The following is a 15179-nucleotide window of genomic DNA, read 5'->3' on the forward strand; positions in this document are numbered from 1 at the left end:
ATCTGAAAAGATTAAATATGGATGTGATGATTTTAGAATATGTAAATAAAAACCAAAGAAGAATTTGCACAAACCACAATCAAGTAGATTTTATTTACAATTATAAAGAAAATAGAAAATTAATATAAGACAAAATGTGTACAAGTGCCAAAAAGAACTGTATATTCAGGCCTTTAAAAACAAAAAAACAAAAACAAAAAAAACAATCACTTCTCAAATCTACTATAAAATTTTACATAATGATTTAAGATGGAGAAATTCTACACACCTGGGACCCAGGAATAAACTTTTGTCTAGAAAGAGAGGTTTCACCATGACAACTTCTTGGTCTTTAAATATGAAATTAGCACTCTTATGGAAATATGATAATATTTTGTAATTTTCATTTAAATCATATTAATTTTCAAATTGTTTGTCATAAATCAACATCTCAGGAAAATGTTAAGGGGTTTCAAATCAAATATGACTTTCTGTTACGAAAGAGGGCATTGATTTCATACATGACCTCTGTAGAGGACACCGGGATTAAATCATGTTTATCAGGCATTTTAGGAGACACAACAAGTGAATAACAAAATAAATTATATATCAATATTCCTATTAATTATTATTATTATGAAATGTTGCCAATTATTACTCCCATTATTACACGCCTGTTTTCATTATATGCTGTTCCAAGAACACATTAATATGCAAATTAGATAACAGTGTATAGATGCATTGTATTCAATGGGAAAACACATGTATGGCCATATTTGCATGCATATTGCATAAAGTAAAATGGCATATATCGATTTATTCCATTCTATCTTTCATAACATATTTGAGATTAATCTTTATACAAAGTTTGGTTAAAAAAGCCTAAAAATTGATTGGTGATTAAAAAAATCCCATTGTTTTTGCCTATACATAATTTCATCCCATTTTATTTTTTAGTAGTCTGTAGTAGTCCTGGTGTCCACTACAGAGGACATAGCATAACATATGAATAAAATATAACTTTTCAAAAATCTTTTTTTCCCCCATTTGTTTCTTATGCTCTAAACAATGTAATGACATGAAAAAAATACTAAATTTAAAAAAAAAACTTTTTTTCTGGGTCTCAGGAGTATATGTTTAAATGTCTATAGTGTTTCCCCTAGTGAAAAATTAGTATACTTAAGCACAATTTTTTTGTATGTACTTTAGTATAACTAAATGTATTTGTGGCACGCTATATATTGGTATACTTAAAGTCTGCTAAATTGGAACAACAAATTTTGTACTAAATGCATTTTAGTTGTCCAAAAGCAGTACTGAAGTTCTAAAGTTGTATTAAACAACTAAATACAACTAAAGTTGTATTAAATATACTTGTTTGTGCTAAAGTGGAACTATTCCAAGTATACTTCAGTACACTGTAAATATTCTTGTGTTTAAGTTTTGAAATGCAGAATTCACTCAGCATTAACTTCAAATGTATTTTGGTGACATTAGAATTGCAATTCAATTACATTATAAGAGTGTTGAACATACATAAATATTATACTGATAACAAACTTTTAGTGATTTTAAAACTCATTGCAATGGCATTCCAAGTTAACCTGCACTGGTGCGCCGACGCACCGAAGCTTCTTTGTTTAAATTAGCTCAAATTTACTGTTAGATTTAATGTAATTACCTTGACAAACTATAACTCATTAAAAAGATCTAAGACTCGAGCTTCAATTTTTAATCTTTATTTTACTCTCAACATCGTATAGTGACCGTTATTTGTTAATATGCGTCGGGAGTTATGAATATGAGAAACGGAGTCGTTTTCTTTTCATTGAAATATGAGCGTCAGCTTCAGCCATTGAGAAAAAACTCCTGTTAGATCGTCATGAAAAAACTCGACAAAATAACATCCCTCGGGGCTTTTAGCTTAAAAGCATGCACATTTGGAGAAATATTGATGGATTCTCGTACGTTTATGTCAATTTTCTATACAGAGGAGTAATATTTATTCAATTTTTACCCAAAACGCGCTGTTGTCGTCATATGAGCGCTGTATACACTGACTACTGTGTTTTCAACTCATACCTGCAGCCGGAGGGCGCTCTGTGCACTTAGTCCACAAATAACACATCATGAACAAGAGGCAATCTGTTCTGGCAGGCGAGAATCTAACCAGAACTGGCATTAATAGCATTAAATTATATATTTTCTGTCAGATTTTTGATCCGAAGCCACACCACGTCACAGAAGGTTATTTAAAACAACCGACTAGTAAGTTTGGAGCAAAAACGTGGTTTTAATCTTATAAATTGTCGTGTTTTGTTGGTGTGCTAAGCTAATATGCTAACGAGCCCAGAGATGCACCTGTTCTGAGCTATTATGTAAATAAATAATTTTGAATCGTAAAGCTACCTTTTTTTTCTCTTTTTTTCCACGAAGGGCATTAGATACAGTTTGAAAGAAGGTGAAGTGAGAAGTTTGGTGAATGAAATGAGGGATTAAATCATCTTGAATAGAACATCAGTAATTATAATAGAGACAAAAGAAAAGAATAAGAGCCATAAGCTGGCTGGAGGGGTGTGAATGTGTTCAGGGGAGACTGAAACTGAATGGGGCAGTTAGCACCACAAACACAATATAGACAATACCCTTGAATAGATGACAATAAACATCAGTTAACATTTTAGGGTCCTTTCTAAATAAAGTCTTATGACATGGTCTTGAAAAACATGTAATAAAACTCAGAGTTTTAAACCTATCATCTTCAGATTTGAAATATAACATGGTCAGACATGTGGCTTTAGCTGCAGTGCATTTCTAGATTGCCACAAGGCCAACTTCACTTTTATTTTCATAAATATATTTCATAAAAATACATTTCTAATAACTTTTCAAAACTTTGAAGCTATTTTTAACTATTTTCTTCATTGTGACAATAATTAATTAATTATTTACCATAAACTGCAAAGTGTCTGCTTTAAAATGAGACCTTACTTGTGCTTTTAGTGCAAAGGGTTCATGAACTGTATCTGTTTTAGTTTGGGTATGTCATTTCTTGGAATTTTCCAAAAGCGGGGGTGCTGGCTAACAGGTACTGTGCTAATGGCATCATTATAGTGTGCTTCAAATAGGCTAAAATAAAGTAATCTTTATAAATCAAGTTACAGCTTTAGAATATGCCTTTTACAGACAGCTTCAGTATACCAGTAACTTACTTATCCAGTGAACATCAGTGAGACAATGGGAACAGATTTATATATATATTGTTTGCAGGAACCAGTATGGGCTGGAATCGAACCTGGGTCACGTGGGCCGCTGTCACACAAGAGCACTCGGCTTACCTGTTGCGCCACCACACAGATATAGACAACGCTAAACTGGTGCGAGACATTATTAATGACAACTATTAATGACTGAACAAATTATCTGGATTAAAAGACTGTGAATCGCCGACAAAATTATTAATATAGACACAGTAAGTGGAGCGTGAAAATAAACGTGAAACGGCCTGTTGCTATACAACACGGACGTGCATTAAACTTTAAGCTGTTGAAAAGTGCTATTGAATTAAATTAAACAATAGCCTGATATTCAAAGTGTGAGCAAATTATTAAAAAAGGTAAATGTCATATTATAAAACTTACTTATGATTATTTTTTGCAACTCAAAACACATTTCCTGTAAACTTTTGTCTAGGCCAATACTATTTTTATACTAAACAAGTACAACTCAAATACTGTTCACTGAATTGGACATTTAATCATAACAGGTCAACATAGTGTTTAACAAAAATAAATTACTGAAGTAAAAATGTAACAAATGAAATCAATTTATTTGCAAATTTCTCATGGTTACGTCTGAGCTGGAGGCAAAATTTGGGTTTGAAAATTCTGGCCTTACAGCCAATTAGCAGAAACAAACTATGTTTCATTTCATACCTCATGTTTTCTGTGGTTTGCACAAAAAGAAAGTCTCATCTAAAAAATGATATGGCATCATCTAAAAATAATTTGTTCATTCTCGGATTTGAAATACATTGAGATTGTGTCTTTAGCTACAATGACTTTCTAGACTCTAAAGTTTCCTTCTGACAAATCTGCCAAAATCTGCAACACAGATTCCCAATAGTGTGCACTCCAGCGAGTTCGGCTGTTTAGCAAAACCGATTGTTGGTGAGTGTGATGGCATTGGCTTTATGGCATGTTCAAAACATGTCAATCATTGTGGTTCAACCAATAGTGGGATGTTGGGGCAGGCCAATGGAGGTCAAGGTTTAGCTTCAGCAGTTACAGTGTTTTCAAGTCATGTCAGAAAGAATGTATTTAAAATGCACATGAACATCAGCACAACTCATAATTATGAGTTTAAGTAACTCTGGATTTCCTTAAGAGTTTCTGAGTTAAGTACTTGACGGTGAGAAAACATGTCAGAGGCAATGGATGCAGAGTCTGCCTAGTGAAAAAACCCTACCAAAATGCATTTAAAATAGGCCTACATTCATTTCACACTAAATAAAAACCCATCAATATATAGTAGTCAGCATGTGAAGTAGATCAAAAAAAGTTAGTAAGGTTTTAGGATAACTTTGATGAAGGGTTTTGATCCGCTTCAAATGTTGACTATTTACAGACACACTGACATAAATATTTCAATTAAACTTTATTTGCAGTTCTTCTTTATTGCACAATGCATATTTCTAAATTTTACAATGTGTTTAATATCACTATTAGTAAGGATTGTATGATCACTGTATAATTTGAATGCAAGATGTATATACTTATATTAAAGTATACTTGCAATAGTTCCACTTTAGCACAATCAAATATACTTAATATATCTTTAGTTGGACCTCAACACAAAAATACTTGTTCCAGTTTAGCAGACTTTAAGTATAGCAATTTAGTATACTAAAATTACAATTGCAGGGTATTTATATTAAGTACAAGCAAAAGTAAATACAATTGTAGTACACTTAGCATAAAATAACTGCATTTCAAATAGATTTTAGTATATTTATTTTTCACTAGGGTCTACATGCTATTTAAGGACATCTAGCCATTTTCTCTCTCCTCTCCAGCTGTTAACATTGAATTAAAGTGTTCAATTCTATAACTGATATAGCTTTCAGCTGACAGATTTCTGTGATGAAACATCAATATCCAGCATGGACAGATCAGTTCCTACTGTTTTACAACACATCGCATCCACCTGTGCTCTCATGATCAACTCTTCATTAGTTAAACTTACTATAACTGTTTCGTTGTTAGCAGAAATATTATCAGATATTTAAAAGGTTTTATAAAACTGTTATTTAACACACTATAAATATACTGTGAGCTGTTTCTTTCATGCTTTACCGGCGGGTTTCCTTCTGTGCTGCACTGAGAATCGACACTTGATCGTTGACGAGAAATTAATAAATTTGATGATGAAGACTATTCATTTTTACTTATAAAAGTCCCTACATATGTGCAATTATTTACATTGTTCTGACAAAAATGTAGATGTAGATGACCTGTGTATCTTAGACTTTGACAAACAAGGAGGTGTTTTATGTCAGGAAAAGGATGTGATCTTTGCAGACTATATATATTGGAAGTTGTACAATACCTCGGGTGAAGACTTTGCTCGCTTTTATGCTTTTGTATTTTTATTCTGTATCTTGTTATTAAACCAAAGCCATTGTATTTGGTGATTCGTAAACCTCTCTAAACAAGTCTCAGAGTGAAATTACTTATACATAGAACTATTATCGATATCTGTAATTTATTTACTTCATCGAGCCTCAAGAGCATCAGATCCTGACTGAGCTGGTGTGGACTCCACCTTGACAACGCTCTCAATCTTTTGATGCAGTCAAGGATTGTAGAGACGTGTATTTGATTAATTGGAGGATGAGGGGGATAACAAATACAACAACACGGTAAAAATGACATCTTTCTCTTTTCTGGCTGCCGTTATCAATCGCTATCTATATTTTTTCCCTCTTTTTGAAAGTTGTGAAAACAGTATTATGGAGTTTTTCTTTTGCTATTTGCACAAATGGAAACACATATATATTTAATCAAGTCTCTCATTCACTGCTATAAAAGTTTACCCAACTAATGATGTTAAAGTGTTTGCACACTCAGCAGGGATGAATTAGAAACTGTTCCATATTCATGACTGTGGGCGGGGCTATGACATCACTGCAGCTGAGAGTAAGAATTCAGTGAAGGTGAAACTAAATAAAACAGATGAACTGGAAACTTCTTTAAACTTTATTCAGACACACAGAAACTAGTGATCACAGCTGATATTCACTCAAAGGTAAGTGATGGAAATGTAAGAGCTTGTTCGGCAGTTTTAAACTCTAGAATATTGTTAATGAGTATGTCATTCTGGCTGTAAAGTTTGATATCATTTGTCATGTCACACAACTAAAAGACTTCAGAAACAGAAAGTACTTTAACTGCCCTTTTATCCTGTGTTGTCTTTCATATACAGAAAAAAACCCTCGCTGTATGATCAGTTTTATATAAAGTCAGGTGTCTCCAGAAGAGATACTATTTTCAGTATTATTTTTCCAACAGGACAGAAATCAAATCTAGTACTTTTGATTCGATATAATCAGTGGTTACTAGTTTAACTTATAGTACATTATAATTAGCAGACTCACTATTATTTCAACTCCAAACATAAAATGATCTTATTTTGTTGTCTTGATGGGTGTTTGTATGACATAAAATATAAGGATATGAACATGAATTTTTCTTGTCAGGTTTTTGAAGAGGAAATGCACAAGTAATTCAAGACTGAATAAGAATTTAGCTGCTGAAGTGCCGTCATACCTGTGGTTGTGTTGCCTAGAGCAACTGTTAGTTGTTGCAGTAAAATTCCGAAACATTCCGAAACTAAGATGACTCATTGTTCCAGAGACATATTAAAGATCTGTTCAAAATAAACTAATCATTCATGATCGATCCATCACTTTAACAACTAACAACCTATGCTACGCAAGTACATTTATGACGGCACTTCAGCAGTTAAATTCTTATTCTATCTTGTAAACTGGGGCCGGTTGCATAAACCACAAAGCTAAGCATAAGCTAATTAAGAAAGCAGGTTCGGTTGTGGGGTGTGTGTTTCCCACTATAGATGGCATAGCTCAGGTTAGAATGACTGACAAACTGATTAACATGATGAATCATGAATGCCATCCTCTTTATGATTTAGTTCATGCTGGCGAGAGTTCTTTTAGTTCAAGATTAATTCAACCTAGGTGTTATAAGGAACGTTACAGAAGGTCCTTTTTACCAACAGCCATTAGATTTTACAACCAGTGCTATACAAGATAATTGTTAGAAATCTGATTGTGTATTGATGTGGAATGTGTACTTTATGTGCTGTGGTATGTGAATTTCCCTTCGGGGATTAATAAAGTTAATCTAATCTAATCTAAAGACTAGTCTTAAATGTTAAGACACTAATGTTTTTCTTGAAGAGTGGTCCTAATTTTTTTAAGTCTTTTACAGAAAAAGGTAGATTGGAGTAATTTGAATTGGAAAAATAACATTGGTTAACTGCAAGTTGGTCAAACTAGTTCTTAAGACACAGTCTTAATATAGTGACTAAGTTTGAGCAACTGGCCCCTGTGTGCATTTCCTCTTCAAAAATCTGAAATTCAAGGAAATTCATGTTCATATCCATGCTCATGTTTTCTGTCATACAAACACCCACAAAGCCAACAAAATAAGATTATTTTATGTTTGGAGTCAAAGTAAAACAACATAACTGGAACTGAACTGGAAAGAGTCACACAGTCCCAAACACTTTTCTGAACTATTGCTGCATGAGCTGATGGATGTCAAAAACAGCAATACAGTGAAATATGTGTGATTTAAATGTCACTTGGAAAATAAATATTTTGTCAGAATATACCGCTACTTTTGATGGGCCATCAGTGGAGAAATATTTAAAATCTTTGAGTATTAGTATTATCAATTTTGTCTCTTGCTTCTCTTCATTGTTTTGTCAGTCATGGCGTCCTCCAGTGGTCCAGCACTAGATGGGACTCTAAATAAAAAACTCAGTCAAACTGGTATGTAAGTTTAAAATACAGTGTATGGATTTGATTGTCAGTTACTATCAAAGAAAATAATTTTTTCAAACAATATTCTGGGTTAAATTAAATTTAAGCATCGGTGATCTGCTGGTGATCACTGCAGGTAATTATTTTATCTTAAAATGCAAAGGATCATACTGTTTAAAAAATGACTATAACTTAAACTTGCCATGTTAGCATTAGACTGTTATAATAAAATTACTTACTAAATCACCCCCCCCCCCCCCCCAACATGTTTGTCCCATTGACTTCTATTGCATATTTCCTGTAAACACATTGTTTGTTTTGCATGTGTCAGGGAGTCAACTCAGTCACCACCTTCATCAATCACCACGTGTGTTCCTCGTCTGCTGACAACATGCCACTAATGCTGCCAATGAAGATAACCTCAATGATAATCTGAAATCATTCCCACGAAAAATTCATCATTATATTGTCATCTGTGTTCACAGGGTTGAAGTTTGTGCAGAAGTTTGCAGGTACAGTGTGACTGACACCATTTTCTTCAATACACTGACAATACTTTGTTAATCTGTATTATATACTGTACATATAAAAGTGTTTAATCTGAAGTTGACTGATAATGTCTGATCTCTCTCAGTGGATGTGACTCTGGATCCTGATACAGCGAATCCATATCTCATCCTGTCTGATGATGGAAAACAAGTCCGTCATGGAGACATTAAGCAGGATGTCCCAAAAAACCCAAAGAGATTAGAGGACAGATCTGTTCTGGCAAAGCAGGGATTCAGTTCAGGGAGATTTTACTATGAGGTGCAGGTGAAGGGAAAGACTGATTGGGGTATAGGAGTGGTCAGAGAATCCATTAACAGGAAGGGGGAGATTGCAGCGAGTCCTGAGAATGGAGTCTGGGTTCTGATGCTGGAGAATGAGAATGAATATATAGCTTATGATGATCCACCTGTCTCTTTATCTCTGAGAGTGAAACCTGAGAAGGTGGGAGTGTTTGTGAATTATGAGGAGGGTCTGGTCTCTTTTTATGACGTGGACTCCAGATCTCATATCTACTCTTTCACTGGTCAGACGTTCACTGAGAAACTCTATCCAGGGTTAGATCCATACCTTAATGATGAAGGTAAAAACTCAAAGCCACTGATCATCACACCTGTCAGTGTTCCTCCAAAATATAAAACATGAAATCTGCAAAGATTATCTATGCATGAGTTGTTTTAGAGGATTAGAATTTGCAAAACAAAAAGTAACTGCACAATAATTAGCCTACATGGATTTCATGGATAATTCAAAGTAGAATGAAGCTTTGAGTCTAGTTCATGTGTAAGTACATTATATTGAAAAAGACATACATTAGATAAAATGTGAACAAATTACACAAAAAGAAGACCATATTACCATTATCATTCATCTCAATGGTGTCACACCAACTCTGTCTGATTAAACCACAAGAACACACACAGCCTCAAGCTGCTTTTACGTCAAAGACAGGACAAATACGAGACAAACTTTAAGGATCCTCCAAAACCCAATTACATATATATATATATATATATATATATATATATATAGGCTATTACATATTTGTCACAGATACATTTAAATGACCAACAATAGAGATGCTATTTGACCTATGTGTACCTTCAGATAATTTGTTTTCAAATTTTTCTAATTTGACCCTTCTCGTGAACATAAGTGAACTAATCTAGCGTCATTTTTTCAAATTTTTAGGCCCCGTCCACACGGAGACGCGTTTCTGTGAAACCGCACAAATTTTTTATCGGATAGGCGTTTTAGAACTGGCGTTTTAGAACGGTGAAACCGCTATTTTTTGAAACCAGAGCTGCGTTCCAGTTCACTAACTCGCCCTCGCTAACTTCCCTCGGTCTCGTTGACTCGGATGTACGTCATTGCTTACGTTGCACGAGGGCCCACTTCTGGCGGAACCTTTGCAATGGGCTGAACTGGAACGTCCTGAGCCCTTGATCACTTGGAATCCGCAATTTATTATTCATTTTTTCCCCTTACAAATTTGTTTAATACAGCATTCTATATGTATATATGTGTGTTTTAAATGTTTAAAAAAAAAATTAATATATCATAGAATTGTTTGTGGTAGGGTAAATTAAACGCGATATGCGGTGACGTCATAATCGTATTGCATTGTGGGTTATGGAGCTGCCTGAAGTGTACATGTGAAGTAGACTCGCTCGGTTAAAATCGAGGGAGCGAGGGTCTGTCCATGTAAACTTCCCTCATCCACTTCACGAAGTGGAACGCACTTCAAAATGGCGGCAGCGATTCCCCCGAGTGGAAGTGTGTAGGGAAGTTCGCGAGTGCGTGTCTAAAACTGGAGTGGAACGCAGCCCGGGTCCCAGAGTGGATACATTTGAAAACGCCGTCTTTGCGTTATCGTGTGGACGGGGCATTCCGTATATTTTCTGAAACGATGATGTCATCACCCCACGTGTCGACCCTAGTCAGACGCGCTAACACCACAAAACAGCACCAACAACAGCAATAGCAGACTCTACATGCTTGTGTTCATGCTGCAGAAGCTACTGAGCCAAAATAAAGCGTTATTTCAACAACGCTGTACTGTTCGTTCAAACCGCCGCCGGCGGGAGGGTCAAAGTAAATGACTAGTTGTGGCAACCAATCGGAATCCTCTCAAGCGAGGACCTCTACATTCCGATTGGTTGCCGCCGAACTGCGTCATAGCTCATTACCATAAAGTTGACTTGATTTCAACTCTCCTCGACGCTCTCACCGTCCTAGACGCGCCGCGCCCGCCGGAGGCCCGGAGCTCGCCGCCGGCTCTCATTGAAAATGAATGACTTCCTGTCACTTTGACGCTCTCGCCGCGGGCGGTGTGAACACTGTGGCTGCGTTCTATATAGTATGAATATGGGTAGTATGTATGAATGGAATTCGGACGTACTACATCCGCCATGTTAATGTTGTTACGTGTCATGCCTCGTCACAACCGCGCGAAAATTTAAAGGGCCCGCTATTACTCCGCTTTCATCAGCAATGTTTTTATTAATGCTTACCGCTTTTATCAGTGTTTTAACGTCGATTCAATAAACAGCTCAAAGGAGGCGTCGGTCAGCTGCTCTCAGATCACGCTTTCTTCAACAGCTTGTTAAATATGTCAAAGTATAATCGCCTATTTAGCTAGCAAATTTTACCTCAGAATAAAAAGACATGTCTGTGAACATCACTACAGACAGGGGTGCCAGGAATTTTGGGCCAGGAAAAATCTAATTGGGCCCCCTTGGGCCCCATGACAGAAAAATCTAATTGGGCCCCCTCTGCGCAGCTGTTGTCACCACATCTCTAGGACCTAACTGTCCAGAAAGAAAGTCATGTTTGTAATCATTAGGGTGAGTAAATTAAAATTTTGGGTTGAACACTCCTTTACAAAAGATAACTCTAATCAAAGAAATATTTTACAATTAAAATTCATAGCTTGTCATCAAAGGCTTGCAACTGTCTTACTTCTTGTAGTTCAATACTAGTACTGATGGTTTCTAAAATAAATAAACTATAGATTGTGTAATAAAATATTGTAAGCATAGAAAATACGAAAACAGTCTTTATGAAAGAAAGTGATTTATATTCCTCAATATTAAACATAAGTAGGTCTAATAATAGCAGCATTTTTAATAAATGCATTTCTGCCAAAACACCATTATTCACTGTTGTAGCTGCAAGGTAAATTACTATAAAGGTGGTGGTTTTGGATTGACAAGCTTGTAGTTGTGTGTATTGGCGTTTTCCAATTTACCTCGTCATGTCTTTACATGGTCGCGGCTGTTTTCAGCCAGATTCACCACCGAACCTGTAATGTTCCCATATCACACGACTGTTTTAAACACAATTCTGAGACAAATCTGAAAGGATCAAGGCATCAAGCGACTTGCGCTGTTTATTACTTCATAGGGCGGCAGTGGTGAGCGGGTATATTTGCCTTTTGCAGTTTGTCATGCGCTCCAATTAAAAACAAAAAACAGCGCGGGAGGGGGAGGTCTCTCTCACTTTGGCCTGTCAGTTCAGAAGACAAACCAATGGGCCAGTCCTTCGCAAAAAAAAAAAAAAAAAAAATAATAAAATAAAATAAAATAAATAACCTTTTATCGGCCCCAAAGTGCGTCGGCCCACCGGGAAAATGCCCGGTATGCCAGATTACCAGTCCAGCCCTGGTCTCTGTATTTCTTGCGCGCCGTGCATTGATTGACTGTCTGCGACTAACTAAACACCACTGTTGCCAACTATTTTCAAAGGAAAGTAGCTAAAGCCTGCCCAAAAAGTCGCTAAATGTCGCTAGATGACGTCATGGGTAAATTAGCATATTCGTGACGTCATCACGCCGGTTGCATTCTGCCTGCCTAATGTGTTTTCTCTCCTAATCCGTGCTCACATAGCCTACTGTATTTTAAAACAATATAATATAATATAGCCGAATGTCAAATAAAGCTGTTCTCATATATATATATATATATATATATATATATATATAAAATATATATATGCCTATATAATTTTTTATTTTTTTGACCGGCAACAAAACGCGTATGATATAATGAATGACATTTTTATACATTTGTAAATTACATGAATTCAGAGAGTTCGGAAACTGGATGAACTAAAGCTCTGTGATAGTGAGTAAAATAAAGTGATAATAAGCACACGAGAAAAATGGAAATTAAAACCATCAAACTAAATTCTTTAAATATAAAACAAAGGAGAATCAGAAATAGTGTTTGGTCCGTGGCAACACTGTATGCTCGTATGTACTCGCTCATTCACGTCTGTCAGATGCCGTGCACTCAACGGTGCTGCTGCTCCTCTCAGCCACTCAATGACGGCAGCGGGAAAGCAAGACCTCGCGCTCACAGGACAGTGCTGGTGACATTTGAAAAGTTACTGAGGTTTGTCCAAAAAGTCGCTAGATTTTCGCTAGGCGCTTTTTTGAAAAATTGTCGCTAAAGGGGTCTGAAAAGTCGCTAAATCTAGCGACAAAGTCGCTAAGTTGGCAACACTGCTAAACACCGTCACTGATGTGTGCGCTAAGGCAGGACCAAACCATTTCATGCTGATACAGGGGGGTGGTCGGTCAATATGGATGTTTTATTTTTTGGTCAATGGTGATATTTAACTTTTATTGCCAAAATAAGTAAAATCAAAGACATCATTAATTTTATTATTATTTGAAATATACTCAAATGATGATGGTTTATATAGTGTATAATATAATAAAAAATTTAAATTAGTTTTTACCTATTTGTTGGGGCCCCTGTCAGTCAGGGGCCCTTGGAATTGTCCTAACTTTTCCCCCCTATAGACCTTATTTACCAGAGAAACAAGCGCGCCGCCATCTTTATAAAATTGTCTTTGAACTTCCGTTTTGCGGTAGCGCTGTACATTTCTATGGCATCGCTGTCAAAGAATAATTAGTTGGTTAAGTGGATTTACTTGTTGTAGAGTTAATGAAAGTTATCATGAGCATTGTTATGTTTAAAGCAGATGTCTTAACAAATGTCAGTAGATCGGGAAGATTTTAAAACGAGCAGTTCATTCATAAATGTAATATCGCTGTGGAAATACAAACCGGAAGTCAAAAGACAACGAGCGCAACGCTGAAAAGGGGCGGGGCTACATAAGGTCTATACGGCGCCCATGACTACAGAGGCTGATTTGGAGCAACGAAATTAAGTAATTTATATGCATTCATTCATAATAAAAATACACGAGAAACAAAAGACATGAATCAAACAAACTTGAATACATATATTTAAATAATGTGTAGATAGAGAGAGGGAGAGAAAAATACACAACATAGCCTGAATATTATATACAATATATACATAAATACAATGATAATACTATATACATATTCTTAAAACAACTTTTTACAAACTGAGTCCTATAACTACTGCCTCCTGAATGTTGCTTTCCATTAAGTTTTTTAGTCTCATTAAACTGCTTAACAACGAACGTCTTAGTTAAATAAAACAGTGTTAACAAGCTGATGTAACGTTATCTCGACCTGTTCGTTAGCTTGATGTGCTGTCAATAATAATGATTAAACATTAAACATTTTTACAGCGGACTCTCAAAATCTTCTCATGGATTTACATTGTTTAAACTTTAAATAAGTCAGCCGTTTACTTACATTATGTTAAACAAGTGCAATTTAACCACAAAAACACAGTTTTTCCCTGAGGTACTGAAGGACTTGAAAACAGCTGCATATCGCCGCTTTCAGACATTTTCGAATATGAAGGATCCTCTCCTATGGCATCACGGGATAGCGCAGCATCCATCATATGCCTACTACAGAATTCGGGCGGAAGCAGTAGGTCATTTGTCCATTATGTCTCTCTCAATTCAATTCAATTCAATTCAATTTGCTTTATTGGCATGACATATTTAGGTACATATTGCCAAAGCATTGCATAAAGCAAGACAAAAACACATATATACAAACAAGAACATATATAAATGCATTCATATATATATTTATACACATATCAATAGTAATATAATATGGATGTGTTCACTCAGTACCTCTTAGTTTGTGGCAATTATAAATATATTGTGCTATTAAAGTGGAAGAAGGTCCTTCACCAAGTAATATTTTCAGTTTGTCAGTTTCATGGAGTGACTGGAACTCCGGTATGATATGCTGTATTTGACAGTACAGTGTCTCTCTTAAGGTTGTGAATTTATCACAGTGGAGGAGGAAGTGTGCCTCCGTCTCAACTGCCCCTGATCTACATTCATTACAGACTCGCTCTTCTTTGGGTAACCATGTCTTCTTGTGTCGCCCTCTTTCTATGGCCAGCTGGTGGTCACTAAGTCTGTACTTGGTTAATAAATTCCTGTGTGTTGTATTTCTGACAGAGGTGAGATATTCGGCCAGGCTGTACTCTCTGTTTAGATTAAGGTAACACTGGAGACGACTCTGCTCTTTCGTTTGCTCTTTCCAGTGCTGCATGTATGCTTTTTTCTCTTTACTCATAATTTCTTTAATTCTTACAGGGTTTTCTGGGGCAGTGATTTTGAATGCTTGCTTTGTCAGTTCTGACACCATTGCACAAAGATGACTTTTCTGAGCACT

General features: G+C 35.8%; 1 protein-coding gene across 2 annotated transcripts; it reads left to right on the top strand.

Annotated features, from left to right (window-relative positions):
- Nucleotides 1-6177: 6177 nt before the first annotated feature.
- Nucleotides 6178-9981, top strand: LOC125259665 (zinc-binding protein A33-like). Of its 2 annotated transcripts, none has more exons than XM_048177507.1 (4): nt 6178-6285; nt 7994-8056; nt 8533-8559; nt 8682-9981. In XM_048177507.1, exons 2-4 carry the CDS (start codon nt 7996-7998, stop codon nt 9236-9238), a joined length of 645 nt encoding a protein of 214 aa, XP_048033464.1. In that variant the 5' UTR covers nt 6178-6285; nt 7994-7995; the 3' UTR covers nt 9239-9981. The 2 variants fall into 2 exon arrangements, 1 of the variants encoding a protein (XP_048033464.1); XR_007182868.1 differs by having other exon boundaries at nt 6190-6285; nt 8379-8559; nt 8682-8800.
- The last annotated feature ends 5198 nt before the right edge of the window (nt 9982-15179 follow it).

This window comes from Megalobrama amblycephala, linkage group LG24 (genome assembly GCF_018812025.1).
Source record: "Megalobrama amblycephala isolate DHTTF-2021 linkage group LG24, ASM1881202v1, whole genome shotgun sequence".
Lineage (NCBI taxonomy): Eukaryota > Metazoa > Chordata > Actinopteri > Cypriniformes > Xenocyprididae > Megalobrama > Megalobrama amblycephala.